This window comes from Lepisosteus oculatus, chromosome 10 (genome assembly GCF_040954835.1).
Source record: "Lepisosteus oculatus isolate fLepOcu1 chromosome 10, fLepOcu1.hap2, whole genome shotgun sequence".
Taxonomy (NCBI): domain Eukaryota; kingdom Metazoa; phylum Chordata; class Actinopteri; order Semionotiformes; family Lepisosteidae; genus Lepisosteus; species Lepisosteus oculatus.
Window position 1 is genome coordinate 22,290,094 of NC_090705.1, and position 26,915 is coordinate 22,317,008.

General features: G+C 43.3%; 1 protein-coding gene across 2 annotated transcripts; it reads right to left on the reverse strand.

The window, feature by feature from the left end:
* Positions 1-429: 429 nt before the first annotated feature.
* nacad (NAC alpha domain containing) lies at positions 430-26,915 on the reverse strand. 2 transcript variants are annotated; one of them, XM_015357300.2, is made up of 9 exons: positions 26,273-26,915; positions 6,030-11,675; positions 4,653-4,922; positions 3,825-3,910; positions 2,726-2,803; positions 2,368-2,514; positions 1,533-1,664; positions 851-973; positions 430-566 (listed from the first exon to the last, which is right to left on the reverse strand). In XM_015357300.2, the coding sequence occupies exons 1-9, from the start codon at positions 26,355-26,357 to the stop codon at positions 552-554; spliced, it is 6,582 nt and encodes a 2,193-aa protein (XP_015212786.2). In that variant the 5' UTR covers positions 26,358-26,915; the 3' UTR covers positions 430-551. The 2 variants fall into 2 exon arrangements, with proteins under 2 accessions (XP_015212786.2, XP_015212785.2); XM_015357299.2 differs by having other exon boundaries at positions 2,726-2,809; positions 26,273-26,914.

Below are 26,915 nucleotides of genomic sequence, written 5' to 3' on the forward strand. Positions count from 1 at the left end.
AAATTCTAAACTGGAATTAAAATGCAAATGGAAACAACAATAAAATAGGACATAATAAGTATTTTTAAAGGGCCTAGAAGCGGAGACAAAATAGATTCTAGCAGGATTCGGATCAAAACTGCATAGGATAATGGTACTAAAGGTCCCAATGGAATAAATAAATGTTTTGTCACCTTTGTACCATTTTCCACTAAAAGCAGAAGTATACTTCTAAGTAAGCTGTTTTAACTGAATAAAATGTCTGAGCTTTATTGTATGAATGAATTGAAGAAAATAGGGTGCTGCTGTGTCAGGGGTGGGCAGATTTCCTAGAGAGGGCAGTTAAAACAATGTCAAGAAGCCTCTGAATAATCACCCAAGACCTGAAACAGGTGAAGGGTTGTCTTGCAACCCGTGACCACTGTGAACAAACCAACTGAACAACTGGGCTGGTTATAACAGACGGGTTTATTGAGCTTGTATAGGGATGCAAGGTAGCAGCAATGCAGTGGAGCCTATAGTGTGTATGAGCTGTGGTTCACTGTGCAGGTACAGACAAAGCCTCTTTTCTCCTACATGGTCAGCTCCTGCAGATAAGAGCAGAGAGAAGGGGGTCAAGGTTGTGAAGACGCAACACATTGTTGATTTCAATATCAAAAGACTCATGCCTCACTCACTGTGGCCGATAAGGACCCACCATGATAATACCACAGTACTTTGAACAGGTCATCAATGAGGACCATGAGCACTGTCATACTCATACAATTGGAGTACATCCCTCACACATCATTAACCAGTCCACCATCACTCTCTCATAGCGGTGGTCCTGAGAAATAGTTGACAGAGGACAGTTCAGCACGCCGGCTCTTACCATGATGGCATTGACGATGTCATTCTTGTTGTGCCGGAGTGCGCGGACTGCCTTGGCACGGGACACGTTGGCTTGGGCCATCACAAGCTCGATATCTCGCACTTCCAGACCCGTCTCATCCACCTGGGGGGGGGGCGGCAGAGAGACGGTGGGGAAAAAGAGAAGAAAAGACAATGGGTGTGGAGAGGCAGAATGAGAAGAGGAGCAAGGGAAATGTGAAAGGGCAGAGCAGAAATGTAAAAAGACAGAGAGAAGTGTCTGGTTAGATTTTTGCTAATTCTAGGCCGTATCCAGGAAAATTGTGCTTTCGGCTTCACATTTCCTGTTGGAAAGAGAAACGTCTCGTAGCATTACATGTGTATTGGTTTGTTATTGGGAAAATTAAGAGTTTTTAAAGTGACCCCAAAAGCCGCACTGCTGTCTGAGCTCTCAGTTTGAGAGGAATCGTCTTGACAATGCACACTTTTGAAGATGCCTGCCTGTTGATCTCATCTCTCCCGGACTGGTGTGGTATAAGGTATAAACAGTGAGTTGAAACACTGGCAGCTCCACATTGTTGTGCATTTAAGGCAAAAAACCACTAGTGATCTTGTACTTTTTAAAGAAGCTGTCAGAGAAGTGACTGCACTATTATAAGATAAAAGCGAAGCTTTGAGGAAGGGGAGTCATGTGCCCCTGGTACCTCCTCTTCGTCCTCGCTCTCCTCTTTGATGCTCAGGCTGGGGGCACTCTCTGTGATGAGGGGTGACGGCTCCAGTGGCACCTTGAACTTCTCTGCGGCTGCCTTATGCACCTGCTGGGAGAGGTCCTCAATCTGCGGCACACAGAATAAACACTGTCAGCTGCACACAATGGAGGCGCACTGGTTGTCTTTCAAGACAGAACGGTGTTTCATCACATGATGTTTAAATCTGGACATTGAGACATCACTCTGGACATCACTTGTCAACTTAGTCAACAAGAGATGACTCTTGCACAGTCCTAGGCATAGTATTAACCCAGGTCTTCTGGCTTCATATAGAGATGCAGTAACACAACACCAACAATGGACATCTGACTTAAGGCAGCATTCGTCTTCAAGTGGGGTCAGAATTAAATCCTGTCATACTGCCAGGTTCAGATGGAAATAGTCTTGTGGCTGTAAACAGTTAACTGAACAAGCACACTACAGGTATTGGCAAAAACACGGGTTGGGCTGAAAAATAGGTGAAGGTAAAATATTACAAACCAGCTTCCTAGAACTCCTGGAACAGCAAACCTTTCTGCTTATTGTCCATTGCTACTAGCGCTTACTGAAAATACTGAGGACATGATGAGTGTTGAAAAAGTGTTGAACCATGTCACTATTCCTAACATTAAATTACCTAGAGAATTGTATATATTTGAAATGTCATGTGCTTTCAGGACTGAGGAGTACATGGTTATTGATTGGGGTCCAAGTGGGTACAATAGACTAAAAGAATTTGGTAGAATGGGACTGCTGGTATGTTCCTTATCCTGAAGCCATGGGGCCTGACCTTGGCCTCCCCGAATACAATGTAGATGTCAGAGGCTGGGCTCTTGAAGACGTCGGGTCTTGTGATGACAAACAGGATGTTCTTGGACTTGCGGATGGTTATACGGGTTACTCCGTGGATCTGTCTCAGCCCCAGCTTAGACATGGCCTGGAAGGGAGAACAACACACAGAAGCATGGCAATGAAGAAGAAACACAAACAGCAGTTGTTAGAAAGACAGGCCGTGTGCATTTTCACAAGGTGTCATGATGCTATGCGTGTTGTAAGGTCTGTAGTATTGTAGCTCTGTTTTCGATTAGCTCTGACTGTGATTCACTGGCGTTTGAGTGCTGGTTTCTTTGTCCAGCTCTGCCTCTTACCTTGCGTGCCTTTTTCTCACTGCGGCTCTGCTTTGCCTTGTTCATGGAGTCGTCTCCTGAAGGAGCAGAGGGAGAGAGCTGGGACTGAAAGAGAGATGAAGTAGGGGAATGAGGGCAGAGGAAGAGACAGAGGAAAAGAGAGTGATAAATGGACAGGGAGAAAGGGAGACATGGTGAAAAGGCAGTGAATAGTGTTCAGTGAGTGTTCTGTAAATACTAGAATGCACTTAACCTTTATCTGCTCAACCTTCCTTCCTTTACTTTAAAAACATAACTACTGTGCATTCCTTTTCTATATCCTTCTTTAGAGCTAGTAAAAATGACCTTTATAATAGAGCAGAGCTTTTTGTTTGAAATTGTAGGTGAGCTTTGCTGCATATTATTTAATCTTCCTGACTTTCAGAAATCAGCAGTTTTCAAAATACACTCAAATCCACAAAGCTCATTCTTCTTAAAAGGGAAAAGAAAAATCTATAGATAAACTATTTTCTTAGAAAGATATATTTGCTTCTGTGAGCTCTGGGCATGTTCTGTTTGTATTTAATGTTCTACACTTCTGCATTTAGCTCTGTGAAGGACTAAATATCTGTGTGTGCGAGGACTGTCTGCAGGGTAAGGCTGTAAGCTGTCCATGGTGCTGAACTGCTACCAGGACTGCATGAGCTGTCTGTGGTACTGAAGATTTCTGTAACTAATTCACTATTGGTGTGAATGGAACACTGAGGCATGATCCACTGTATCTTATCTTATTTTAAAATGAAAAACATTGCTGCTGGTGCAAAAGCAAATGGGTCTCAGCATGTCAGAGCAAGACATTTTTTATCTCTAATGATTTTTGGTAGGAAAACAGCCAGTGATGCTCTGAGTTCATTCATAAACAAATTATTTCCTGTTTAAACTGCAGATGATCTGTGGATACAAAGCCATGGAGTTCCTCAAAGCTTGTTTGCACCTCTTATAGTTTATCAATAATGTTACTGCTGCTAATAATCTATTGATGTGTTTTGTTGAATAACTCTCTGCATTGAGGAGATTTCGAAATGCTCTACAATGATCCAATTGAAGACATTTCAGTGCTCATAGCAGTCCTGGAATTCACCTGTGTGTCTGCAGGCTGCAGTGGGTGGTTGTCTGGCTCTTCCAGGTCAGGCACAGAGTCATCACTCTCTGAGTCATTGCAGGAGCCTACAGATAAATACACAGTGTAGGTTTACTAACAGGAATAACACTGCAGACATGCACTGTCTGCACACTAGTGCACACATTCATGGGCAGCACACACAACAGAATGCATGCTATTATTTCAAGAAGAATCTGTACAGCAGATGCACACATTATTTTCCTTCACTGCCAATGAGACTCATACTTCAAGAAGAAATTAAGAGGAGAAGAAATCAACATGAATAAATATGTAAAGACAAGTGTTCAACAGTTCAGGCTAAATGTTAGGTTTGAGTACTTGAACATTAAATAACTGTCAGATAGGCAATTCAGAACTAGCAATCAATGCACCACCAAAAAAAAGTCTTTAAATGTAAAATGTGACCTTTGGCAAATGCATTTACAATGTGTACATTGTAAAAAATTGAAAAAGCACATTGAAAAAAGCACATTCTGTACAGTATATAGAGATGGTGTACTAGATTCAGGCACATGTATTGCTCGCTAGATGCAAGTCAGAAACTGTTTCCATTAAAAGGGGATCAGTTCACTGTTTTGAACTTGGATGGCATGTTGCTAACAACTATTTTTAAAGTTGAATTAAACACTATGTGTTTTGCATGTACAGTTTTCCCAGTGGAGTGGGGATATAGAGAATGAAGTATCAATCCACATGACTAACAATATTGCAAACAAAGTCCATGCATGTGTGCTTATTGTGCTTATTGAACATGTTCCTGTGCCTAGGCTGTAGGGTGTGAAGTACCTTTGTGGCTATAGGACATGGGGCAGCGTGGTAACCTGTCCTGGAATCTCTCAGGCTCAGCTGCTGCAGCATGAGGGGCTGGAACAGGGGAGTTCTTTTGGCAGGGAGACAGGAGCTCCCTCTCGCTGGATGAGCTGGAGTCCGTGTGGGATGAACCACACTGTCTCCCTACCCTCCGACCAGGACCTGAGTCTGTCTGGGTGAGGGACTTGCAGGGAGTTTCCATGCAATAGTCCAGCTGATCCACACTGAGGTCCACTGCTGAACTGGCTGAATGGGGAAAAACAGAATTACAGAACATTAGAGAATTAAGGACACATAAAAGTAAATTTAGGATCTCAGAGGATACCAAAACTTCATATCATTTTGATTCTGTCTCACCTCAAATTGTGAGGGTTGTTTATTTTTTTGTGATACAGGAAAAAGTACAGTGCTGGATATTGAATACAGACAATGGAGCATTATGCTTTATGATGTGAGAGAACACTAATAAACATTTTAATAAAATTATTTTGACTCAGTGTGCACTAATTTAAAATGTGTAATTTTAAATGCTTTTTATCAATGACACATTTACCAAACTAACTTATTTATACAACTGAACATTTTACTAAAGCAATCCTAGTGAAGTACCAACACAATACAACACACAAATACAACAGCTGGGTCACACGTGGGACTTTTTGATTATGAGTCCTGAGCCCTGATCTGACCTAGTCCACACTCCTGTCCAGAACATGGAACAATGCAATTAAAACCTTGTGCTTTAACTGTTTGAATAGATTAAGCAGCAAAACATTAACTACAGTAGTTCAGGTGGGTAGATGTGTCAGCATGCGTAGGTTGCAAAGGAACAAGTAATAATTTTATTCTGAGGCTCTATGGCTGAAACGTTGTGTTTTCTTTCTTCTTTTTTCAGCATAGAATAAACTTGGTTCTTGTTCCTTATAAACTACAGTAGTCTAAGAAAGAAAATAGGAGGAAATCAATTTGAGACTGAGGCACAAAAGGTTATAGGACTCTGAAAAAAGCTATACAGCCACATTGCTGAATGAGATCTCATGGCTCTCTTTAAAAAATGGCAGCTGAGGTCAACCAAAGGGACTTCCTTCGTGGTTTTAGACTATATGTATCTGCAGCTGCCGTGGATTCTGTTGTTCTTTCCGGTTTAGCCACAAAACATTTTAACCACCCATTTGCAGATATGCAGATATGCTTTTGAAGGAAATATTGTTTCCCCTCTACTAGGAAGTTATACATTTTTCAATAAACTATATTTATATATGCAAAGATGTTAGAATTTGACCATTTAACATTTTAAGCTACACCATGAAAATGTGAAAATGAAAGTGAGGTGGATATGATTTCAAATGTTACCTGTCTTCTTGTCCTGCGAGTAGTGTGCCGATATCTGCAGGTCTGTGTGTGTGTCCAGAACAGGAACTAAAGAGAGCTGCCCTGGTCCTGACACAGACTTGGTGGATAGCTGACTGGGAAATCGAATTGGGCTGGAGAAATCAGGACAGCACAGATGAGGGTTCATGGGTATCTGAGATGGACAATCAGGGAGGGATTGCAGTGGGGTACACAAAGGCACAGACTGGGATTCCTGGACAGGGATGCAAAGCTCTTCACAGGGCTCTTGATTAACTGGTGAGGTACTCAAAGGAGATGTTTCACTGTGTTCGTCAAGAGCATTTTGGCTGTCATCAACATGATTGTCATTGATGTCCCTCATCCCTTCAATCTGGCATTTTCTTTCCTCAGCATTGCAGACATCCAACATGTTTTCATCTGGTATCTCAGAGATAGATGGGCTTGGCTTCTCTTCCTCTTGCACTGAGGTGGGCACAGGGGGTTCTGCAACTTGTTCTTTTCCTGACAGGCTTGTGCAAATAGGTAGATTGAACACTTCTGTTGTGTTACTGCATATCTGACTGTTGGATCCCAGTTCTTCCCCGCAGCATGCAGGTGCATCATTCTGTGAAGTAGGAGAACAGACAATAGGCTTGTCTGTTTTTTCTACAGCTTCAAAGCTTTCTGTGAGATTAGAAGAGCTATTTATCTCAACCTCATCTTCCTTCTTAGATGCCTCTATGACCCCACCCTCGCTAACGGTCAGGTCTGATGTGTCCTTGTTCTCTTGTAGTGTATTAATACCAGGGTCAGTTAATTCCTTTTCATGATCACTCTCACTAGAAGATATATTTTCTTGTAACACATCTATACCTACTACCTCAGCAATATTTCCCTCTTTCTCCTGAATAGTACACTCCAGCTTCAAAGAGTTGTCTGGTGTGCTGGAATCAGCTGCTGTAGAAGTAGCCTCAAGTCCTTTGTCTTTATCTCTGTGGCATTCAGTTGTTTTAATGGGGCTGACACTCCTTTCAGGTTCACGGTGTATTTCCTGTTTGTCATTGTCAGATCCCTTAATTTTGTCAGGACTTTCAGTTGCATTTTCCTGCTCATCAAAAGGAATGCTATTTGATTGCTCACTGGTCACCTTCTCAAAGAAACTGTCCTCTATGGGACTAATGCTTGCTTTCTCTGTACATGTTATAACGTCTTCATTAAGCTTGTAATCTTTCCCTTGAGAAAGAGAGTTTAATTCTGCCTTCTGTTTGCTCTCTGTCAGAAGGGAACCCATGTTCTCAACGGGTGTGATAGTTTCCTCAGAGATGCAAGCATCAATTTTGACATCTGTGCTCTCATTTTCTTCAAAGGCACCTTCACTCTTTGGTTCACTGACATGATTATTATCCACAGGATCTGCATTCTGTTTTTGCTGCTCTTCCTCTTCCTGAAGATCAAGGTCTTTGTCGATTTCTCCACCCCTCTCTCTTTCTGAACAAGTTACCTGCTCAGAGTGGTGTAGTGATTGAAGAGTATTTTCCTCTTCAACAGGATCCTCTTTCTTTTCATCTGTCTTTTCATCAGACTTCTCATCTGTTGAGTTTTCAGTCTCAGACTCTGTTGTCTTTGCCTTATTTTCGCTTACAGAATCCATGATTTCTAAAGGTGAGGTAGGGCAAAGGGCTTCCTCTGGCTTATATTTAGAAGATACTTGTCTAGGAATGAAGGATCCAAAAGAACCACTAACCAAAGTGAATGCATGTTCAGACTTGATGCTACTGGGACCTTCTTCATTGTTTGTCACATTCTCAGTTTTAGAAATGTGTATGTGTCCTAGTGTGGTGTTTTGCTCAACAGTAGACCCCCCTCCTGGAGAACCTGTGCTGTCTGACTTTTCAAGATCTGGAACGTTCTTTGGATAACAATTGACTTGAGTTTCACTTGTCAGAGATAGTGCACTTGTGGAGGCCTCCTCTGGGAGAGAATTTGAAGAGACAGGTTGAGGTTCACAGAGATCCTGAGTGGCATCTTCAGTCTGCAGTGATCCTCTTACAGACTGATTTTTAACCACTTTGTGTTCAGTATCCTCTGGATTCTCTTCAAAGATGGATACAATTGATAATGCTGATTCCCCTGGGACACTTGGATTATCTTGTGCTAAATCAGCATAGGTGTGGTCTTTAGCATCCTTGTTTTCATCTTCGGAAAGAATATTAAATTGCAAATAGTTGGGATCATCTACTGATTTGGGCGGCAAGTGGTTTTCATCTGTAATGTTCAATTCACAAGTCTCCTCTCCTACTACAGGTAAGATGTGCTGGGGGACATTGCCCTCTGCTGTTTCAAGAATGGAGCCCAGGAGGTTACTGTTATCATCTTCTGGAAACTGAGAACTTCCATCTTCCCCTCCTCCAGCTTCAGAAATCTCTTCTAGTGATTTCCAGTTGGACAGATTAGACTCCAACAAAACAGTATCAGAGTTATCCAAGAGTGTATCTTCAGGAAATTCACTATTCTTGTTATTTACAAGGCAGTTATTGTTGGTCTCATGGTCAGCAGGGGTAGTATCCTTTGTCTCAATATTTGGAACGACAACAGGTTCATTAATCACTTGGCCTGCCATTGAACATGTCAGCAAATTTTCAGCCTCATACTCACAGCATTCTTCTAAGGAGACAGGCACTCCAGACTCCCACAATTCAGGTGTAGTTCCCCTTCCTGAGACATTGGTTTCAGAGTTTTCCTTCTTTGGTGAAATGGCTAACATGCTATAAACAGCACTGGAGACGTAAAGAGGATCTAAACTAATTTCATCAGTACAAGGATGGTTCTCGGTCAGATTATCCTGGTCAAGAGAGGATTCAGAGATTAACACATCTGATGCTGTGACAGCTAGGTTATCAGGGACATCAGTGGGAATTTCAGGGGTTTCTGAAACAGGAATATTACTGGAGCTCTGGTCATCTTTGGGATAAGATAGTGGAGGGACTCCTTTATTGAGATCATTCGTAGCTGTACTATCCAGACTTACTTTTAAGTCATTATACTCTATGCTGTTGGCATTTTCCTGATCAGCTAATTCAGCCTCAAGAGTTGTCTCATCAGCCAGAACATCTCTTTCTGTTACCATTTGGCTTTCCTGTGGATATATTGTTATGTCGCTTTGTCCAGAAATCACAACAGGCTCTTCTATCTGGATGTTATTGTCCACATCATCATGTTCCACTAACTCCACAACTCCTTCCTGCAAAGACTCTTGGTAAGCTGCATCAGCAGGCTCCTCAGTGACTGTGATAATGGAGTCTACACACTGTTCTTCTGTTTCACTTTCCAGGAAAATGTTCTGGGCAGGGCCTCCCTCTCTCACTTCTTCTACATTTTCCAAAGGCTGGTCTGTCAAGGTCTCTTCTGGTCTTTCAATGAACTCCTGGACTTTGGGGTGTTTTGAAGAAAAGGATGCTCCTGAACTGGATTTAGGGGCAGGACACTTCTCCTTCTGCTCATGCTCTGCATCAGAAGACCCAGAGGAAATCTCCATTTCACTCTCACTCTCACTCCCACTGCCAGAGTTGGAAGAGTCTTGTTCTTTGGGTTGTGTTTCCTCTGCTGGATCATCAGGGCCAGGGAAGTGCTGTGATAACTCAGCATGCCTCTCAGTACTATACAGCCTCTCATCCTCATCCCCGTTGTAGGAGGCTGAGTCAATGGACTCCTCTGTGTCATCTTGGAAAGCAAAAGACTCATCCACACCTTCATTGATGGAATTTTCAGAGAGGGAGTTGAGGAAGGAGGCTGAAGTGTCTTCCTCATTGACGTCTTCGACACACTTCCCTTCTTCTTCTACTTCCTCCTCCTCTTCCTCCTCCTCATCATCACCTTCATCCACATCACCTTCCTCCTCCCCTGCTGCATAGGCATCCACATCGTTTCCTGGCCCATCCTCAGTGGGGAACAGTGTGATCTCCATGGAGTCTGCCTGGAAGATCAGACTGGCATGGAAAGGCAGGAGGGAAGCAGGGATCATCCTCTCATCCTCCAGGCTGCCCTCTCCACAGGGGCCAGGAAACTCCAGGATGGACATTTCTCCACAGGGACTGTTGTTATCAGTGTCAGAAACCTCCGAAGAACAGGTAGCTGGGGTGAGACTTCCAGCATCTGCGGCAGCTAACCGATGCTGCGCAAAAGGGAAAGAGGAGACCAGCTCTGTGGAAATGTCTTCTTCAGGACTGAGAGGGGCATTCAGAGTGGCAAAATGCTCTGCAACACAGGTATCCAAGTCCAAATCCTGGTCTTGGTCAAGATCCTCATCTGCAGTGAGTTCTGTGGGCTCCAGGACCTCTGCTGGCTCCAAGGAACCTTCAGATTCCTCTCCTTCCTCTTCTCCAGAAGTAGTACTCCTCCCACTGCTACTCCTTTGAGGGGAAATGTCTTCGGTCACCCAGCTGGGGCGGCATGTCTCCCTCTTCAGCCTCTCCCTGCCCTCCACAAAGCCAATGTTTTCCACCAGCCCCAGCCCTTCAGATTTGTCTGCACCATGCCTCTCCTCTCCCAGCTCATCCCCGATCTCTGAGAGAGATTCCACATAACAGGCAGGGGCCTCCTGCAGCTCTCCCTCTGTGATGAGGTTGGGGGAACAAGAAGGGGAGGTGTTGGATGTGCAGGATGAGGTCCAACTTCCCCCCTCTGCTGTGATATAGGAGCCCGAAGGGGAGGTTGGAGGAGAACAGAGCCCTTCGCTCTCTGGCAGGTCAGGGGACTCATCAGGTGGAGACTCAGGAGTGGGTGACCCAGGGAACCACTGCTGCTTGACATGTTGAGAATAGACCATCTTGATGGGGGTGGAGGGGGCAGTGAAGTAGAGGTCAGGATCTAAGCTGTGGGTAGACCCCAATAGCTGGTGGTCCGGCTCCTGGCGCTCAGCCATGTAGGTGGGCTGTGAAAATGACAAGGAAGGCACTTCATCCTGAGACGGCGTCTTCTCAGACCCCTCTTCTCTCATAAGAGGGTCACTATCAGCCATCCCAGCATCCATAGCTATAGGTTCCTGAATGGAAGAAGGGAGGAGGCTTACAGGGTCCTTGGCCAGCTCCATTTGGAGTGTCGGATTGTCTTCCTGGGAGACGGACGAACTATCCTGACCTGTGTCCAACTGTGACTCCTCATTAGGTCTCTCCTGAATCTCTTCAGGGGCTGAGGAGGGTAGAAGAGGGCAATTTTCTGGAATGGCTCCTTCATCTTCTGTCTTCTTGTTCATTACCCTATCTCCCTGTGCTTCCATGTTGCGTAGTAAGGCTTCCTCCCCCATCACTACCCGAGTGTCCAGTATCTCCGGTTCCTTGTAGTCACTCTCGATCTCTGTTCCGGTCAGGACCTTGATGCGTTCCATCTTCACAGGCTGGTACCCGCGCTTGCATGGCCCCCTGCCATACTTGCCTGCTGCCCTCCCAATGCTGACAAGCCTCCCATCAGGGGTCCCGTCACAGCTTGCCCCCTCTGGCGGAGGGCGCAGAGCTGAGAAGTTCTGCTTGGCCCTCGGCAGCCGCGGACCAAAGGGGGAGGAACACTCGGGGCTGCCTGCTGGGGAGAGCTGCGGGGGGGTGAGGGGGGAGGGGGTGGAGGCACAGTCGCTGGGAGTGGAGGCTGAGGAACTGGAGGAATGCCTGGTCATATCTGAAAGAGAGGAAATACAGAGACAGTCAGATCCTGAGAGGGGTTAGCAATGATGTAACACTTCATCATGCACAACTATAATTTAGACAAAGAAACAAAGTACCTCACATTTTAAAACAACCAACAATCTGGTGATAAAGCTGTACTTTTAATCTCTTCAAATTGTAGGCAAACTGCCCCCTGGTTTCAATGATAACTGGAAGGTCAAACTGGTTTCAGGTTTAAGTTTTCTTTTCAATCAACAATTTTGTTTTAGTTTTTAGTGACAACCATCTATTCACATTTTTATTTCCTCTGGTTCTCTCACATTATTTTTTCTTCTCTTCACTCTATCCATTAAGGCATACAGTCTCTTAACATGTCAGATATCACAGCTGCTTGTGCACCTTCTGTAAGAGATACCCTGTGTCCCGGTCCCCCAGCAATCTGTGATCTTTTTTAACTCTCTCTCACTCTATTCAGCCCCTAAGTTTCTTTGCCTTCTGATCTGTTTAGTCTAATTCAAAACAAAGCAGATATTCAAATAATAATCAGGTGGTGTCCAGGAAATAAAAACAATTGCTAACAGAGTCAAAGACTGTTTTCGGGAAAAATGGACATTGATGTGATTATAGTGTAGCTCAAACACACTGTTTAATAAGAGCCTTGATTTCAGCTGCCCATTAAAAACTATTCTTAACTTAAAGAGATTTTGAAGAAGAGGATACTTCAATTTGAACTTTAAACAGCAGTGGATGAAAAAAGAGGCAATCCTTTTTGTGGACATGCTAATTTCCTCTGTGTTTCTTTCCCACATTCAATTCTTTCCTCCTCTCCCCCCCTTGTCTTGTTTATCTTCTAATAATGTCAGCTAAATGCCAGGCTATAAAATATTAAACCACACTGACAAGAAAGGTCATACCAACACCCATGTAGAAAGCACTAGAAAATGTGCATCACTCTCTTAAAACATATCTTCCCAGGGGAATATCCAATAAAACCCACTGAACTCCCTCTAGATCACTAGCCTAGAGAATAAGGGCCTGTTAGGAATGCAGCGATGACCTCAGACTAAACCAATGTAAAAACATCACAACATTTTTTAACAATAGTACAGCAGCTCAGCAGAATTCTGTTTTGCCATGTTTTAAGTGATTCTGTCAAAGCTCACTTTTGAAAGAATCCTGATATGTGTTTTTCACTCTTTTATATGTAGTATCAGTTATCTGTTTTCTCTTTTATATGTACAGCAGCATCAGTTAAAAAAGCTGTGACATGCTATCTTGAAACATGGGTAGATCATATCCATTAACTCTTGTAGAATAGGCCATTAACCCATGTCTGTTTGAGTCATCGGTCTACTGTGTGAGGTATGGATATCAAGCAATTCTAATCCCAGCCCTAAAGTGGAGAACTAAAGTAGGATTTAATTGAATCTATTTATTTTCTAACCTCTTCATCCAATTCAGGGTCGCAGGGCAGCCGGAAACTATCTTGGCAAGCAAAGGGCAGAAGGCAGGGTACACCCTGGACAGGACACCAGTCCATCGCAAGGCGCACACAGACACACTCATAACAGAGCTTATTTTCCCTACCAGTACTTATTTGGACTGTGGGAGGAAACTGGAGGAACCTGGAGGAATGTTCAAAAGGAATAACATACAAACTCTACACAAAAAGCACCCAGGGTACTGAACCCAAGGCCCCAGAGCTGTAAGGCACTAATGCTAACCACTTCACCACAGTGCTGCCCTTCATTGGAAACAGCAATGTATTATTTTGATCACAGAAGTAAATAATTAGTTCAATTAGACAACGTGAAGGTGAAAAAAGTGATGTGCTGCAGGATTCATAGGCCTGAAGGGGATTCCTCCTTAAGAAGGTTGCTACTGTGGCCTCTTCACTAACATTAAAATTTGCACCCATGGTTTCTCAGGCTTTCAAAGAATGTCCCCTGAAGAAAAAGAGTCACGGTAAATGGGATGGTTATTTGCTTATTATTTTTTTATTGCAGTTCTGTTCCATGTCTTTAAAGGTCTTTACAACACTAGGCAAAAATAATAATAAGCAGAACCAGAGCAAAGGTTTATATGAGTTGTATGATTGTGTCCAAATGAACAGTGCTACAACTGAACGGCATTATTATGGTCCAGTCATAATGTTTTTGTTTGTTCCTATCCAGCTGATATCTTAGTTACTTAATTCACACCACTTGAAGTTACAATGCATGTAATCAGACCTCTTTAGTGGTTTACACCTGACAGATTTCAGACCCCAGGGCTAAAGTAAAATAACTATGAAAGTATGATGGGAGAGCATTGATTAGGCATGGAGTAAGATATGAAAATTAAGGGCACCAGCTGTGTAACTAAATGACCAGACCCAGAGGACCCTTCATTGTCTTAAACACATCAGAACATCCTGTCCCTTTCACAACATTAACTGTTTATCTGTTCACACTGAAGAAAGTCTGCATTAATGCACTCCCTTTTCTATTTGAAACAATCTAAAGCGTTTTACTGTGCATTTCAGATATAATTATTTCTAATAGAAGAGGACAGAAGAACCCCAAGTGAGTAATTGCCTGGTCTGTCAAGTCGGTAGAAAAAAAAACATATCATCTTGTTTATAATTAGACATCACTGCAAAATAAATCCTCTGCTAACCTTTCTGTCAGACTGCCTCTGCAGAGAGCTGTGATGAGGCACTGCTGGGCTCTGCAGGCAGAGTCTCATTGCACATGGCCGGACAGCCCAGCTCTTTAAAGAGGACAACTAATTAATACACAAAACAGCAGCTATTACTCCGAACAGTTACTGCCTTTGTTACAACAAAGACTTTCAGAGAGTACTGAAGACTCATGAGATCGTACTCATGTAGGGAATAACATATTAAGCACAGAACTTGTGAATGTTCTACCTGTCTGGGTAAAAAACGAAAAGAATAGTTCTGTCTGTAAGAAAAAATAATGAAGCAAATTGGTCTGTCACTGAGCCCTGATACACCACCGAGGCTGTTATATTAATGCTGGTAAAAAGATATTTTTTTTTCTGTCTGGACTACCAAGGGTTAAATGTCAAGCCACATTTCAACTTTTGTCTCCCAGCGGCACACAAGCACCAATTAAGAAGGAACAACAATGCTTAGAGTCATTTTTCTTTTACTGCTCTTCAGAGCTGTCCGCCATATTTTATGCAGCATTAACCTTGAAAGCAAATCATGCATGCAAATACTGTATGTCCCTTTCAAGGTGTTCACTCCACTCTGCTGCAGATTTGTGCTCTGCTCAGCTCCATGATTATTCGATGTATTGATAGCAGGTAGGATCAATGGAACAGTTATAGCATTGGTAATGTTACAATCCACTTAATTTGGTAGAGGTTTAAGGTCTGTGGAAGAATATCCTTCATTTAGAAGATTCATTAAAAGATAGAGAAGGACCTGTGACTCCAGAAATACCCTCACATCCTTACACACAGCTCCGATTTTGCCTTAACCTTTAAGCTGACTGTGAAACTTTCTCCAGCTCCAGGACCTACGTTGATACTCTTGGAGAATACTGTATCTGAATGGATGGAGAGGAAACTGTCTACATGGAATCCAGTTAAGGAGAATCCTTATTTGTCCTTGGACTCACTCTACGCCTAAAAGATTGAAAGACTCACATCTAAAAATAAAAACAATGTGATGGCAACGTGGCTTGCAGCAGAACAAGCACGAAGGACCTCCAGAAAAGGGGGCACTGCTGAGCCATCAACCTTTCTTCGCAGTTCAAGACCCTCAGTACCAACAACAGAGCTCAAATGAAATAGAGGACTGATACAGCTCTCAAAGATTACATTTCGAGTTCAGAGGTGTCTACCGGACAACAAGTATCACAGATGCCGGGCAAATTGATGATACCCTGGCTAAATGAAACCCACCCAGCTCCGGTGGCTTTTAGACATCTGCAGGACATGTGACATGTGGACTATCCATCTTTCCATGAATTTAATAATTGCTTTGATGTCCTTGTGAATGCAGGTTAAGGAACCCCTGCCCTGTATTATAATTCACTTCAAGTGTGAACAGAACTGCAACGCTCTTTCCAATATTATTAACAAAAGTAGGTTAATACTGCATTGTACTGTTTACAGTACAACATTTGTCCAGGGCCCCCATCTCTTATAAAGAACATTTTGCTAATCAGATCATTTTTGCGCAAGCGGAAGGTGAAGCTCGTTCTGGCTGGGAGTCTGTGAAATCTGCTGAGGTTCACTTTTATTTTTTTGTATGTAATCTCATACTCTAGCTCCAGACAGCGGGAGCCTGACCTGAGGCTAATGTGGTTTATAAAGGCTTTATCATCAGATGAAACTCTGTTGTCAACTCAATAAGTGTCTGTATTTACAATGCCCTTTAAAGAGACACACAGACAGAGTCAGCAATGAATAGAATTCAGATGAGCAGGAAAGAAGCAACAACATTAGAGTAGGATCAGGAGAAATCAGGATAAGAGAGAAAAGCGAAATACAGTGCCTTGCGAAAGTATTCGGCCCCCTTGAACTTTTCAACCTTTTGCCACATTTCAGGCTTCAAACATAAAAGATATAAATTTTTTATTTTATGTGAAGAATCACCAACAAGTGGGACACAATTGTGAAGTGGAACGAAATCTATTGGATTTTTGAAACTTTTTTAACTAATAAAAAAATGAAAAGTGGGGCGTGCAAAATTATTCGGCCCCCTTGCGTTAATACTTTGTAGAGCCACCTTTTGCTGCGATTACAGCTGCAAGTCGCTTGGGGTATGTCTCTATCAGTTTTGCACATCGAGAGACTGAAATTCTTGCCCATTCTTCCTTGCAAAACAGCTCGCTCAGTGAGGTTGGATGGAGAGCGTTTGTGAACAGCAGTTTTCAGCTCTTTCCACAGATTCTCGATTGGATTCAGGTCTGGACTTTGACTTGGCCATTCAAACACCTGGATACGTTTATTTGTGAACCATTCCTTTGTAGATTTTGCTGTATGTTTGGGATCATTGTCTTGTTGGAAGATAAATCTCCGTCCCAGTTTCAGGTCTTTTGCAGACTCCAACAGGTTTTCATCCAGAATGGTCCTGTATTTGGCTGCATCCATCTTCCCCTCAATTTTAACCATCTTCCCTGTCCCTGCTGAAGAAAAGCAGGCCCAAACCATGATGCTGCCACCACCATGTTTGACAGTGGGGATGGTGTGTTGAGGGTGATGAGCTGTGTTGCTTTTACGCCAAACATATCGTTTTGCATTGTGGCCAAAAAGTTCGATTTTGGTTTCATCTGACCAGAGCACCTTCTTCCACATGTTTGGGGTGTCTCCCAGGTGGCTTGTGGCAAACTTTAGACAAGACTTTTTATGGATATCTTTGAGAAATGGCTTTCTTCTTGCCACTCTTCCATAAAGGCCAGATTTGTGCAGTGTAAGACTGATTGTTGTCCTATGGACAGACTCTCCCACCTCAGCTGTAGTTCTCTGCAGTTCATCCAGAGTGATCATGGGCCTCTTGGCTGCATCTCTGATCAGTCTTCTCCTTGTCTGAGCTGAAAGTTTAGAGGGACGGCCAGGTCTTGGTAGATTTGCAGTGGTCTGATACTCCTTCCATTTCAAGATGATCGCTTGCACAGTGCTCCTTGGGATGTTTGAAGCTTGGGAAATCTTTTTGTATCCAAATCCGGCTTTAAACTTCTCCACAACAGTATTACGGACCTGCCTGGTGTGTTCCTTGGTCTTCATTATGCTCTCTGCGCTTTCAACAGAACCTTGAGACTATCACAGAGCAGGTGCATTTATACAGAGACTTAATTACACACAGGTGGATTCTATTTATCACCATCAGTCATTTAGGACAACATTGGATCATTCAGAGATCCTCGCTGAACTTCTGGAGTGAGTTTGCTGCACTGAAAGTAAAGGGGCCGAATAATTTTGCACGCCCCACTTTTCATTTTTTTATTAGTTAAAAAAGTTTCAAAAATCCAATAGATTTCGTTCCACTTCACAATTGTGTCCCACTTGTTGGTGATTCTTCACATAAAATAAAAAATTTATATCTTTATGTTTGAAGCCTGAAATGTGGCAAAAGGTTGAAAAGTTCAAGGGGGCCGAATACTTTCGCAAGGCACTGTAAGCCTGTGGTGCAATAAAGTGAGGAGCACGTGACCGAGAAGAGCGGATGACGAGGAAAGAAAAGTACCTTGTCTGGCTGGGTCAGTTAAACAGCCTTTCGATAGAACATCTCTTCATGCATGACAACCAAAGCTCCACTCTTTATCAACATGACTTCCATTTTATTTCATTGTACTCCAACAGTAGGTCTACATTTTGCTGAGACTCTTTAATCCAAATCCATTAAACAATACTGATGCCTGACTTTGAAATAATGGTGTTACGTTGTTGTACAATTGTGCCCTTTTCTTGCTGCATGTTAGCGTGCAGAAAATGTTAATATACTTTATATGTGAATAGATTGTAAGACAAGGATGGTACAGTGGTGCAATGGTTAGCATTGCTGCCTCCCAGTTCTGGAGCCCTGGCTTCAGTTCCAGACCTGAGGTACTGTCTGAGTGGAGTTCATATGTTCTCCCTGAGTTTTTGCAGGGGTTTGTAAAGCTCCTCCCACAGTGCGGAGACATAGTGAAGCAAAAGTATTGGTTTCTGGGAAAATTGGCCCTGTTTTGGGTGTGTGCATATTTATGTCTGTGTGTGTCCCACCCACGGTGTATCCTGTCTTGTGCCCATTCCCTGCCATGATACGATCCCGCTCCAACTTGACCCTGAATTGGATGTAGCAGTTAGAAAATGGATGTATGGACTGCAAATACATATCCTGGTGCCTCCAAAAATAAGCACCGAATAATTGTCAATATCCCAGAATGCATATCTAAGCAGAGTCAGTTTGTAAATTCAAGCCACTCATCTTTCACCCCTTCTTCAAGTGGAGCAGTGTTTAGGGATCGGGACTCCAAACAGGAAGGCTGAGGATTAAAATCCCAGGAGAGATTCATCTGTTGTAGCCTTGAGAAAAGTCCTTTTCTTGAATTGTTCTGGGAAAATGCCCAGCTGTATAAATGGGTGTGAATAGAGATTGCTTTGGATAAATGCATCAGCCAAACACTGTAAATTAGAAATAATTGTATTATTCTGGGACAGCATGGTGGTAGAGTGGTTACCATTGCTGCCTTGAAGTGCTAGGACCTTGCGTTCAATTTTGTACATTGGGTGCTATCTGTGTGGGGTTTGTATGTTCTCCTCATGTTTGTGTGGGTTTCCTCCAACAGTCCAAAGACATACTGTTATGTAGGTTAATTGGCTTCAATAAAACTGGCCCTGGTATGAGTGTGTGCATGTCTGTGTCTGCGTGTGCCCCTCAATGGACTGATCTCCCATCCAGGTGACATCATGCCTAGCTTCTCTCCTTGTTTGTATTGGATAAAGTGGTTAGAAAATGGATGGATGTATTATTTTGAAACCTTTGATCCGTGCCCTCTAAAACAACCCTGATGAGCTAATATTGGAACCACTGCTGCATTGGCTCAAAGAATCCTTCCCCCTTTCCTACTTTGGCTCAGAGACAACAAGCATGGGCAGCCCGGAATTAGTACTCGGCCACTGCATCCCATCAATAACCCACAGTTACCAGAAGGAGGAGCAACTCACACAGCAGAAGGCTCCTGCGCAGCCGAAAAAGACAGAAAAACAGCTGCAGGCACTCACTCTGCAGTTCCATCTCTCTATGTTAAAACTCATGCTCACACACAGCTGGGTAATGTGGTTTAAAAGGGTTTGGGGGGGGGAGGGGCACAGTAAATATAACCTGCATCCCTTTTCAATTGATGCCATCTCCCTCACACCCCTACAGGTGGTTGGGCTATGTCACGGTTTCTTTTTGTCAACTCTAGACCGTGACAAAATGAAAACAACAGGCGGCAACTTCATTAAGAAGTCTTTTTACAGCGGCAGTATTGCATTCAGAAGATACTGTTAACATTAACAAGATGTGCTGGGAATGGTTTGGATTTATGCTATATCCCATGAGGCACTGTCTGAATGTACTGGCGGTATCTCCCATTTCATGTATAGTACATGGGGGACACCTCAGGAAGAAACAACAGACTCATAGTTTCGACCTCTGCAAGTGAAATATGCCCCCAACACAAAGATGAAAGCTATTATGAACACAAAAACAAATTACACCCTTTGAAAAAAGGGGTTTAGATTTGATTTTTCATTGATATAAACTACGAAATGGTAGCTATGTTGTTGCTTGCTAGCTTTTTGATATTTTATCTTTTAATAAAGCAATTGTAAAAAAAAAAGTACAGTGCCTTGTAAACTGCAACTTGTATTAATCCCCTTTCAACGACGTCCCAGCCTGACCATGGCAGTATCTGAGTGGTATATTCAGTATCTTTTAAGTTTTTATACTTTTCTTTTGATTTGTGTCTTTTGACACCTATAATAATACTCTACATTTAAGAAGCCCTCTTCTGGACACTCCACTCAAAACACTTTACAGGTAATGGGGACTCCCCTCCACCACCAATGTACAGCCCCACCGGGATAATACACCAGTACACTCACCACACACCAGCTATCAGTGGGGAGGAGAACAGAGTGATGAAGCAAGTTCATAGAGGGGGATTATTAGGAGGCCGTGATTGGTAAGGGCCAATGGGAAATTTGGCCAGGACGCCAGGAAAACACCCCTACTCTACTCTTTTAGCTGCATCTTTGCTTGCATTTCACTATGACTGAGGGACATTACAAAGACAGGTATATTTATTCAGTATGACCAGCAATTAATGCACACAGACAGAGGCCACTCAACTGATCATGTTATTTGTCAAAGTAATCAAGCTCACCTCAACTAATTTAGTGTTGCCATAGCAAATGGGGGTGAATACAGAACCAACATATTTTAGGACTGGCTTTCCCTTCACAGTTTTGTTGCCATTTATATTCTTTAACCTAGGAAAGTGTCCAGATTGTGCATGCACATTCTAATTAAAAATATTCATTTAGAAAAACCTAAACAGCACTTTCCATTCAACACAATAGGATATCACTGGTAGGGCTTTATATTTATAAAAGGCATGAGTTGTGCACGAGTTAAAAGGACTGTGCACAGCAATTTTTTAGATACAATACTTGCAGTACTTCAGTTATCAAAGATCTGTAACAAGCCTCATTGTTCTTAGAGTGAAGAACCCTATGCGAATATGATGAGCCGAGTCAGGAAAGATTTCTGACGAATCCAGAATGTTAGGCAGAGACATAGTCGAGGGCGAATTCCGGGTTCGATACCAAAGGTTATCCAAACAGAGAAAGAAAATCCAAAGTACTAGCTGAAATCGAGGTCAAAAGGGAAGATCTAGTCTCGAGTATCCCAAAAGGCAAGACAGCGTTAATAATGCGAGGCAAGGAATTTCAAAGAAGCTAACAATACAGAGCAGTGTTCAGCAAAACGGAGAAGCCTTAAGTAAATCAGGAAGTAGAGGGTGTGTTAACAAGTGAGGTGCTCAGATTGGATGAAGGGATAGATCGGCGGTGTTTGTGGAGATTGCCTCCAGCTGGTGCTACATACTGCACAGCTGCTACTGAAAAACTCCTTCAAGAGGAAAGATCTTTTCATAGGCGGCACTGTTCGAAATGTTTTTAAACAATATGCCCAGAGAAGCTGAGAGAGAGTAATGTCATTCTTAATTCTTCAGTATAATCATCAGATTCCGATTTTATATCAACACAAGATATTTGCATATTAAATATTCTAATTTCTCTAAACATAGTGTACTGTTACTTATATCTGCTCAAAAATACATAAATATTAGTGAATCTAAGGGTTACAGTGAGCATTTCTCTCCAGCATGTTTTAGTTGATCATACATCCAGACGTTTGAATGGTACTATTCGTTTTGCTGTACAAGGTGGGAGGTGTACAGTATATATTGCTGTATGCTGTTTTGTTCTATTCTTTGGGGATACATTTAGATGTTTTTGATTTCCCAGTATGGTAAAAAAAGACAGCCAGTTTGATCTTGTTGATAAGCCATAAAACAATCGTATAGTGTACACTTGTTTTTTATTTTATCAGGAAGAGAAATATGCATGCTAGTTTGTATGATAAACAATAGAGTCCATCTGTCCATCCCTGAGAATACACAAACGAGCAACTCTTATATAACAAATGGCATTTGTAAACAGAGTCTTTCAAGCGACTGTTGGGTCCTGGCACAGAGCTGTACGAAAGACTGACAATGGAAAGTAGTGCCATCTCCTCCTAACACTGCACTATATAGCACAGCTGGACACAAGGTAAAGCTCAGACAGCTGGAAGACATTTTCAGGTTTAACCTTCATTGAACCCGCAAGTCTTATTCGGATCCAGGGAGCAAAGATGTCAGCGGCTCTTAAGGTATGACAGAATTCGCAACCTGTTTTTAGTTCAGGCCATCATGCCCTAAGATAATACTTCCATTCTTGTAAGAAGCACCATGGAACATTTGTGATATAAGACCTCAAAACAACATCTCTTTCAAAAACTGGTTGTCACAGCGCCACCTAGAGGTCGACTGAGGTGCTTGGAGATTTCAGCTGATGTCTCCTAAATCAGTATAGGTAGGCTGTGCCTTGGTAAAATTCTGAAATTAGATTAGATCAGATGTCAAGGGAGTTTAGCAACATATTGAAGCCCTATTGTGGATTATGACTTTGCATCAGTTTTGTCTATCAGTAGAATTATATTAGCCCATTTTATCAGTAAAAACAACCAAATATTATTAGAAAGTGGTGAATGTAACTTTATGTACTATTTACTGGGTTGGTTTGAGTCAAGACAGTTTCCTCCTTGGAAGAAAAGCAGGGATTTTTAGGTATAATCTTAAAACAATGACCACTACATGGACCTTTCAACTGCGTTATTTTTCCTAATAGAACTAGACACCATTTACAGTGGGTATAGAACCACTCCCTTTCAAAATGTGTACCTTTTGTTGTGTGACACTCTGAAAAATAAAAACAAATTAATTTAGGCTTGTTCCATTTTTATTTACACACAGTAACCCACATTACCCAAGTGAAAATACAATTCTAAAACATTCTGAAAATGAATTCATATTACAACAGTGAAATACCTTGTTTGGATAAGTGAACACCCCCCTACAATTTGTAAACTTGCTCGGGTATAATGGATCACCTTACAGATCTCAAACTAATTGGTTACCACCTGTGATCCATTGTGGTGATTTTGATAAGTTCAGAATAAAAGCACCTGTTTCTAGAGGATTCCACTGCTTGGGTGTGCATTTCAAAGCAAAGATTCCGCTATGAGTGGAAAGGTGCTTTCAAAAGAACTTTGAGATAATGTTTTGGAAAGGCGCAAGTCAGGAGATACTGTAGATATGAAAAGATTTCAAAGGCTTTAAGCATCCCATGGAGCACAGTCAAGACCATCATTAAGAAGTGGAAGGCGTATGGCACCACCCAGACCTTGCCTAGATCAGGCCATCCCTCCAAACTGGATGACTGAGCAAGAAGGAGACTGATCAGAGAGGCTTCCAAGAGGCCGATGGCAACTTTGAACGAGCTAAATGCCTTTATGGCAAAGACTGGTTATTGAGTGCACGTGACAAAAATATCACAAGCGCCCCACAGATCTGGCCTGTATGGCAGGGTGACAAGGAAAAAGCCACTCCTTAAAAAAAGCCACAACAAGTCTTGTTTGTTTTGCTAAAAAGCACCTTAAAGATGTTGTGGTCAGATGCGACCAAAATCAAACTTATTAGCCAGAATGCAAAATGGTATGACAGGTGAAAAGCCAATATATCTAGCCATCCAAAGAATACCATTCCTACGGTAAAGCACGGTGGTGGCAGGATCCTGTTGTGGGGGTGTTTCTCTTCAGCTGGGACAGGGGCACTTGTCAGGATAGAAGGGAAGATAGATGGTGCAAAATACAGGCAAATTCTTGAAGAAAACCTGCAGCCCTCAGCCAGGAAGTTGAAAATGGGAAGATGGTTCACCTTTCAACATGACAATGACCCAAAGCACAATGCCAAAGCAAACGTATAGTGGTTGAAGGACAGGAAGGTGAATGTCCATGAGTGGCCTTGTTAGAGCCCCTACCTAAATCCCATCAAAAATCTTTGGAATGACTTGAAGAGGGCAGTCCATCAATGGTCACCACACAGTTTGACTGAGCTTGAACAATTCTGTTGGTGTGCAAAGTTGGTAGAGATGTATCCAAACAGAGTCAAGGCTGTAATTCAAGCAAAAGGTGCTTCCACCAAGTATTAACTCAGGGTGTTCTCTTATCCAACCCTGTTATTCTACTTTTTATTTAATTTTTTTCAGATATTTTGCTTTCTTTTTTTCACTTGGATGTTGCAAGGTACAACTTGTAAATGTCTGATTTTATTTGCCTTCTTTTTGGGCTTTAGGGCAACACAAGGTGAATATTTTGAAAGGGGGTGGAGACTTTCTATACCCACTGTATAAAGTGTGAAAGTTTTAGTCTGATAATCAAGCTACCTTTGATTTGTATAATTCAAATTCTGCTTTTAAATTTCATAAAGATAGGATTTTTTTATTCAAATTTCTAAAACATTTGGAATACCTAGCATTACTGTGAGATGCTTTAGAAATATGACCATTTTTCATATGACTAGAATAGGTCATATCCTGATAGAACTACATCTTTAAAAAAAAAAACATATTGATCATATCTCTCTGGGAAATCTTATAGCTTAGTCATCCTTGCTGCTGCTCAAGGAGAACCCATAGAGTGACAGAGCAAGTTCAAAAGAAAACTCGATCTCCGCATAAAAATCTCAGACCTTCCCCTTGTCAGAGAGAATATATCAATTATAGAGGCTAAGGCAGCCTCTTTCTCTCTCTGCTCACCCCCCCCTTCCTGAAAAGCTAACATCTCCAAAGCAGCTGGTCTTTTGACAGTCATCTAGCTACACCAGAGGGTAACAAGAGCTGCTATTGTTGTATAGAAACTATCTTTCTGTATGTAATGTTCAAGAGCAGGCCTTGGTCCAGTGTTTCTGCTGCGTCAGGGAGCTAAAGCCTTTCTGAACGTGGTCTGAAGGGAATTGCATAACCCACCCATCCCTGGCTGTCTGACAGCTGTCAATTAGACATGACCCCCCTCACAGAGTGCCCTCTCTCTTCCCTTGGGGGGACAGACTAGGGTCTGCACCAATCGGGGCCTGACAGAAGGTGTTCATTAACCCTGTGACTCCCTGAAACACATGGCGCTCAGTGCAACCTTCTCACTTCTTCTTTGGCCCAGCTGTTCTTCTCCACCAATTCCCTTTCCTTCTCCTGTCCTATCCCCCCACTCCATCCCTGTCTTTCCCAGTCTGTTCCATCCTCTTCCATCTATGCCCCATCAATCCCCGTGTTTCTCCTGCCTTGTTTCCAGTATCCAAGACAAAAAAGAAAAATGCTTCAGATTTAAGCCAGTACAAACATCTTTGTAAATGTTTGGATGTTTGTGTGTCTACTAGTTTGTAGAAAAGCTCTTGTGTATGAAGGTGATGGGGGATCCAGGAGTCCACAGACAATAAAGCTGAACCGGCAGTTAAACACTTAGTCCCTCTGGGCCTCTACACCTGTCCGGACTGTCAAAGACTGACACAGACCGAGCAGGCCAGTGCACCGATTCCCTGCTCCACGCCAGGTGCCATCGCCCCTCTGGTGTGTTCCAGCTCCGACCCGTCCACACCTCAGATGCCAGACAGCCTGTCTACAACAGCCCAGGACATCGTCAGGCTCCACTCACATTTCCCTCCACAGTGAACGAACGCATGGCTGCATACCAGTTCACCTTATATAAGCACAAGCGGCATTGCCTCTGGCGGCTTTTGTGCGCAACGAGTCAAGCGGCATGAATTAATCAATTATACATTTTGAAACCCTTTTTCAGTCTGACATTTTCTGTAACTGGTAAACATTTATATATACAGTATATAAAATGTTTCGTATTTCATTGTTCGTGTTCGGCATCAGCCATGACAAAAGTGACAAAGCGCACCAGCAAGATGCTCTGGTTTTGAGACGCATGAAGGCATGCCTGTGACCAAGGACACAAATCTCACGCTCAGGACGTGGGAGTGACCAGTCTGCTCGCGCCGGCCAGGTGTCACAGTGTCCCTTCTGTCCTCCCTGTCTGCTGCCCCCCTTTCCAGAGCACATGAGGTGCAGTGTGCCAGTGCTGTGTCATGCCCCTGGCATCTCGCGGCAGAGGAGGCGCCATTTCTGCACCAGGCAGTGCTGCTCTACGCTCTAATTCACAGCACAATACAGTAATTAGGGGTTGCTGGGGGGTGGGGGATCTGTTTTGATGGCTTCGTCATTCCCCGTAGCAAAGGACAATCATCTCGCATGGCCTCTGTTCAACCGTTATGTTCTCTTTCTCTTGCCTTGCTTACCCAGCCCCTCCGTTCTCCATCCTTGCCTCAGCTGGGCCCAGTCAGACAACCTTCTCTCCGGCTAGCCTCTCCCTCTCTCCCCCAGCCTTCCTCCCGCCATTGTTCTGTCTGCATTTTCGGCCCCAAACCCCTCCCTGCCTCTGTCCCGTCCCTCGCTCTCACTCACCTGGTCCGGGGATGCCGCTGTCTGTCGCCTCACCCTCCGGCAGGCCAGGTGTGGGCACCGAGCTGCGGGCTGCCTCCCCTGGCATGGCTCCCTGAGACTGCAGCAGCCCAGCAATCGCACAAGCGCTCAGACTGAGGGCAGCTCTGCAGAATAGGTGGTGTCAGATGCGCCGGGCTTTTTACCGGTTCCTAAGACATTGATCCTCAAGCCCTGGCCAGCAGCCCTCTCCGCATTTGTGTGTGTGTGTGCGTGCACGGCTCTCTGCCTCTCCCCAGTGTTCGCACTCTGCAGAGATGCTGCGCTGTTGTCTGCGTGTAGAGTCTGAGAGGGAGCTGCAGTATTCTCTCCGATTACAGCACAGCTCGGCAATACCCCCCCCCCTCCTCTCACAATCTCTTGCTTGCAGTTTCTCTCTCCCTGGCCCCCACCCTCCCTCGCTCCCTCTCTCCCTCGCTCACTCTCTCTCTCTCACTCAGCATCTCCCAGGCTGTGACTGGAACACGATCTGTGATGTCAGCAGATTTCTCCTCTGTTTTTGTTCCCTGCCTCGGCCCTATTGGTGAAGGCAGGATGTGCATTCAGCACTGCGGAGAGCTGGAGAAGATGCCTGCGAGAGACTCAAAAAATAAAGAAAGAAAAGGCC